The sequence below is a fragment of the Barbus barbus genome, assembly GCF_936440315.1.
Source record: "Barbus barbus genome assembly, chromosome: 2".
NCBI lineage: Eukaryota > Metazoa > Chordata > Actinopteri > Cypriniformes > Cyprinidae > Barbus > Barbus barbus.
The window spans coordinates 15,865,535-15,872,257 of record NC_136730.1 but is presented as its reverse complement, the minus strand read 5'-3'; the positions used below and the strand labels follow the sequence as shown (position 1 = coordinate 15,872,257).

The window sequence follows — 6,723 nt, the reverse complement described above, 5'->3', positions numbered from 1 at the left end:
CCTACTGTCTGCAAATGTTTAGCACCATTATTTGAATGAAGAATAATGTTATCATCAAAACCGTTGATATTGTTTTTTTGTGATTTATCTTCTTATTTTTTCACGATAACAATGTCACATTTATTATGATTTGTTGAGATGCTCAAATGACCAGTTTAAGCATTCCATTGATTTTGACTCTGGATGACACTTATCTTCTCTCTCAAGCCTTTAATCTCATAATTTATACCATATTTTTTAATATTTAGATTTCATTATACCTGACCTCGGTTCATAATAACAGGCCAGAGCGATTATATGATATTGTCATTTTTCCACTGAATACTGGCCAAGTACCACACACACAAAGATAAAAGATACAAAATAAAACAGAAGAGAACTTCAGAGGAATTAGAGTTTTATTAGCATCAAATGCTGAGGAGTATTGTAGGTGATTGCTTTCCTTTGCAGGATGCTCTATATGATGGAAATGCTTACAGTAAATCTTTTATTAGCAGTGAAAAATTCATACAATGCATCCTTAGGACCTGTAAATGCTGTGACTTCTGACCCTTGGCTAAATAATCTTATGGAACAAAGGCACTGAGGATTTAGTCTCTTTGGTGCAATTGTATTATTTGCTGGTCACAGTTTAAAGGTGAGTTAAATGCATATTTGCATGGTTTACCTGGTTTTAGAAATACTATTACCACTTATTAAACATAAAATTGATATACTCCTTTGTGATACCAGCTATATATTTGAATATTCAATGAGTTTTTCTATATATTGGTAATTCAGTTAAAGGTGATTACAGAGATTTCCCTTCTGTATTGGGACCAACTGAGTTTTGGCTCAGCTCTCTGACATTCTTCAGCATATTAAATTCCTGCTTTAGATTTGAAAGCACCAGTGCCACGTCTTTGGAATAGCAGCCAAACATAATTAAATTATGTAAGTATAATAAAAATGACATTGGTAGAAATACAGAAAGCTATACCTTTCACAAGTGTAGCATTCACAAAATGCATTGGTTTCCCCAAAGAAACCATTGCCGTAATAACAAGAAATTGGCTCAATGTCTCTGAGCATTTTTTATTTTATTTTTTTTATTGAAGTTATTAAAGTTATTTAAGTTATTAATATTCCCTCTGTAGGTCAGACTTCTCTACAACACATCCCTATTGTAGAGATCTATGATCATCAAGAACTTTGTCTCTGAAGTCCTCCCTGCAATAGAGGAACTGCTGGAGCAGGACGTCCCTCAACAATTAGATGTCAACACTCCAGCTAGTTTGACTGAAGAGGGCAAAGTGGAAGAGCTGGACAAGGGTAAATTTACTGCCATAATCCAATTCTCACTTTCCCTCTGAATGCATTTATTAGGCCTCATTACCAAACCCGTCAGTAAAAATCTTAATTCAGAAACAAATTTATTTACATTGTTTGGAGATGTCTAATGTTTTCCAAAAGTGCCCTTAAATGAAAAACTGCTGTAATTTGAGCATGAAATATTTTATTCATATTAATGGAATTCCCCTCTTTAGATCAGGCATCTCTACAGCACATTGTAGAGATCCATCCAGTCTCTGAAGTCCTCATCAGTGCTGAGGAACAACTGGGGCAAGACATCCTCCAAACTCAGGATGTCAGCACTCCAGTTAGTTCCCCTAAAGATGACAAAGCGGAAGAGCTGGACAAGGGCAAGTTTACTGCCATAGTCCAAAACATAACATGCATTCTCACATTCCCAGTTTTTCAAAATACCACTCTAATTTGAGAATGCAATATTTCAGACATGTTATTTATCTGATTTTATTCATATTATCCCCCTCTCTAGATCAGAGTTCTCTGCAGGAAATTGAAGAGATTCATGATCTTGGAGAAGCTCCAGGCTGTGAAGTCCTCCCTGCTGCTGAGGATGTCCAAACTCTAGATAGCTCCACTAAAGATGATGAAGGAGAGGAGCCAGACAACAGTACGAATAATAAATATATGAGAATTAGAAAATGGTAGCATAAATTATAGAATGCGTAAAAATGTATTTCATGTTAACTGCATTTGTTTATCTTTTAAATAGGCCGCATATTCTGGCGATACGAATTTGGGCCCAAGCTGGGTAAATGAGGCTACGGCTATGTGCATGCAGGGACTCGCTGCAAGGATGGCCTTAAGGTTTCTTTTTTTTTTTTTACTTATAAAACTTTCCATACTTGTATTCATGACTGGAATGAAAAAGATTCCAGATATGCCATATATCAGAGCTGTGAGTAGCATGTGCTCTCTATATTATTGCTTCTCAGTCACTATTTTCCATTTCTAACATCTTATATTCATGTTAATCTGAGAAGCCACCTTCATCTAAGCATCATATTTTCTTTCTTTTAGCCTGGCTAAATCGTCAATTTGATTTCACAGATACTATTTCAACTAAACTGAGCTAGACAATGACATCTCTGAATTCAATAATGAAATGCCTTTAACTGAAAATTGAGTGTTTAATCTTATTATTATACATTACTGACACTCTATCCTCCAATTTGATACTGTTAAGTGCTTTGACACAATCTGTATTGTTAAAAGCGCTATATAAATAAAGGTGACTTGACTTGACTTGACTGGCCATCCCAGTCGCCTCCCCATGGAGATTGGCCTGACACTCATGGCCAATAAGGGCCCCAGTGTTCCACACATAATCAAACTCCTGGACTGGCAGGACAACCCAGACTATTACTATGTCATGGTCTTGGAGCGGCCCATGCCTAGCATGAGTCTGTTTAGTTTTGTGAAGCTCTGACAAAGGCTCGAAGAGGGGATAGCACAACATTTTATGTGGCAGGTCATTCATGCCACTAACATTTGCTGCAAGCGTAGGGTCTTCCATAGAGATATAAACTTGGAAAACCTCCTGGTGAACCCGGACACGTTGGAGGTCAAGTTCATGCCACGCTCATAAAGGACTCTGCCTACGTGACCTTCAATGGTAAGTTTTATGATTTCCTAGCAGGTCATTTAGCTCACTGAAACACATCCTGCTATGCATTAAATATCAAAATCTCTTCCTTCTAGGTACAGAAATGTTCTGTCCACCAGAGTTCAATGTCGAAGGCAGGTACTATGCAAAGCCGGCAACAGTTTGGTCATTAGGGATCCTGCTGTTCATAATGGTGTGTGGGTATTATCCAGACGACAAAGACCTGCACATGATCAGCGAGAATGAGTGGTCCAAACCTGACCTGTCTTGGTGAGATCTTCATCAAAGAACAAAGAGAATTTGATTGCTAAATATGAAAGTATGCAATTTGAAATTTAAATATAAAAAGTGTAACATACAAGTTCATAATCAGAAATCTCTCTCATCTTTTCGAACAGAATGCTGCCAGATGATTTGCCATTGTCTGCATCCGGATCCCCAGCGGAGACTTGTTCTGTAGGAGATTCAGCTCCATGACTGGTTTATGGTATTAAGATTAGAATCTAGGATTTGCTAAATGTTTTTTTTCCCCCCATATAATCAGTCAAATTTGCTTTAAATGTCATGTATTAAGATAAATAACACTGATTTATGTTTTTGTTTTAGGTCGTGGAGTAAGACATAGAGCAACAAAAAACGACTCCCTGTCACAGCCACTCTGTCTTCAGTCAGCTTTGCGTCTGGCAGGCTGGAATGAGTGGCCTTTCCATCCCTACACTTAGGCCTTGGTGTCTTCTGTCCTGGTAGCGCCTGGCAGCTTGAAGTGGCATTATTTATATTAATAATTTGTGTTAGACATTTGTATTATGTGTTAAGACATTTGTATTTGTATTAAGATATTTAGAAGGACTATTCTAAGAAATTTTAAGTATAGTAATAGTATAATAATAGAATAAGTATAATGTTAGAATAATAATTAGAAAATTTATTTAGATATTAAGTATTAAGATAATTGTATTTGTATTAAGATATTTATGCACTGTGTTATATTACCAGAGATCTCTCTATGGAAAGCTGTGAAAACACTCAAATAAAAATTAAATAAATAAATCGACAATTCATTCACCACTATACTCATCCATGACACAAACATTCAGTGTAGAGTCTACAGAAATATTCAGAAACGTCAAAATGACAAATTATGTTCACTTCACACAAAAACTCATCACATGTTAGCTTGACAGAATTTGGGAATTTTGATTCCAAAATTTTGAAAAATATAAGATTTATAAAGCCCATTTTAGCCAAAACAGTGTAGGGTATGTCAATTGACAACACATGCATTGTGTTATTAACATAATAACATACACACACATTAAAACATTAGATATGAATGCCACTTCAACACCTTTCACTACAAGTTACTTGAGTCTGGTGTGGAATAATATAAAATATTTGAGTAAATACATACATATAGAAACACTTTCAAATACCATAAAAGTCATGATGATGAATCACTGATTAGTTTTAGCTAGTTTTCTTTTTTTTCATACTTGGTCTGATCATCTGTTGTCACCAATTAAAACAGAAAGGCGTTAATAAGGCTTTAAAATGTCCCTTCCTCTAATACCACATATCTACAAGCAGTTTGGCTGATATGGTTCTCTCGACATTAGTCGTTAATGAAGGCTTTGGAACTGTGCACATTCTTGTGGTGCATCCAATGGGTCAATGTTATGCATGATTAACATGACCCAGTTAACCCCTGCTGGTAGATGTCATAACTACACCATCTGGCATACTTTCCAAAGGCGGCCTTTTAAAAGAAGCCATGTATTCTAATAAAATCTTGACAAAAATAATATTTGGAGTTTAACACTTTTCTGTTTTAATAAGAAATATGTTAGCACAGCAAAGAAAACAGCAGCTTTAAAGCCATTTCATTGAGTTTTTAATAATCAGCAAAACATGCAGGAATCACATGATTTCCCCTGTGATTACAATGAATAAATACAAAAACAAGTTTTAATTTGTTTATCTTCTGTTCAGTAATATAATTTTAACCTTACAATATGTAATATATTATGTAATACGCATAGGCAAGCACCATTTTTAATGAATTACTTAAAAAAGGATTAATTCACATTTCATTTAAAAATTCTGATACTGCAGTAGAAGGTCGTCACTGTGTTCCTTGGCAGTCTGAAAGAGAAAAGATACTAAAGATTAAACAAAACACAAAGACCACAAAATGAAATCTACAAGTAACTTGAAACTGATTGTGTCACAAGCAGATCAATCCAAATGTCATTTCAAATACATATTCTACTGCAGTTTATGGAATGGAAGCACTCTCTAAATAGTAACAACTTTGAAAGAATGGCATCTTCAAAGTGGCAATAGCACCACCTACACTTACTAGGATGGGGTTGATCATGGCCTTCAAGCTCTTCCAGAGGTCTCAGTGACTTTTATCTCCTCCTCTAACTCCTCCACACCTGCCTGAGTCATGAGATCAGAGATGTTCCTCTCCAAATCATCGATTCGCGTACTCATCTCATCAAGTATTAGAATTAAGAGAAAACTCATTTTGAATAAGCTATCATCACAATCTACGAAGCATGAATTTTCTTCTAATAAATGAAGGTTTTGATTGTGTACACACAAAACATAGCTAGTGCATTCCACTCAGTTAAGCTACAATTAGGAACTAAATTAGTTACAATTATTTACACCATTGGTCTCAAACTCAATTCCTGGAGGGCCACAGCTCTGCACAGTTTAGCTCCAATCCTAATCAAACGCACCTTATCCAGCTAATCAAGCTCTTCAGAATCACTAGAAACTTCCAAGCAGGTGTGATTTGGAGCTGGTTGGAGCTAAACTGTGCAGAGCTGCAGCCCTCCAGGAGTTGGGTTTGAGACCAATGATTTACACTGACAAAAACATGCATATCTGGGAGGATATTTCGCCCAATAATCTGGTCTGACATGGTCTGGAACTTGTCCTGCATCTGCTGCAGCAAGGTCTGCACCTAAACAGAAGAAACAATATTAAACAAACAATCAGATTTAAAACTCATTAAAATTGTGAATGAACACTGCGTCCAACAAGCATAAATGAAATCCATCTAGAATCGTGTGGGTTTTGCGTGGGCCTCCCACACAGGAGTAAAAACAGCAGTATAAGGGCATGCTCCCCGCCCATGTGGAACTGAAACCATAGTAACAAGGGAAACCTCTCACCATCACGTAATCACACAAGATACCTAACAGTGAAATAAAGAAATCTACGTTGTATAACCTTCTGAAAATAAATTCCATCTACATTTTAATGCAATTTAACTATAGACTGATGAAGAAAGAAACCATTTGAAAATGCACTGAGAGTGATCTTTCAATACAACTTCACGACAGAACTATTAATGAATGATGGCTTACAACAGGCAAATCACAGCACTTCTCATTATAATTCACTTTGGCTGGTGAAGTGAGCGTGACTGAATACTAGGCGACTGTAAGTGCACGACCCAGTATTGTATCTCGATAAAAATCAAATACTCACCACAACAGTCAGGTCCTGAGATGTTTTAGGGTCCTTCTCAGACATATCTTCCTCAAAAACCCCTGCGTGCCTTCGCGTGCTCTTTATGCTTGTGTGATTAAAAGCCCTGTCAAGGCTGTACAGTACTGTCTGATGTATTCAAGGTGGAAACTGCCGTGGAAGCAGTAGCTGATTTCGTTGTTAAGGGGTTTGGTCAGTGAACTGAAATCAACAGAGCAGCTTCTGCTGATTTGATTGTGATCACTCTTATGTCCTAAAGGGGGCGC

At 36.6% G+C, this 6,723-nt stretch overlaps 1 protein-coding gene across 1 annotated transcript; it reads right to left on the bottom strand.

Annotated features, from left to right (window-relative positions):
* Positions 1–4,128: 4,128 nt before the first annotated feature.
* On the bottom strand, positions 4,129–6,660 carry LOC306878454 (heat shock factor-binding protein 1-like). The gene is made up of 4 exons (XM_079430826.1): positions 6,458–6,660; positions 5,861–5,927; positions 5,313–5,457; positions 4,129–5,095 (listed from the first exon to the last, which is right to left on the bottom strand). Exons 1-3 carry the CDS (start codon positions 6,500–6,502, stop codon positions 5,336–5,338), a joined length of 234 nt encoding a protein of 77 aa, XP_079286952.1. The 5' UTR covers positions 6,503–6,660; the 3' UTR covers positions 4,129–5,095; positions 5,313–5,335.
* Positions 6,661–6,723: the final 63 nt, after the last annotated feature.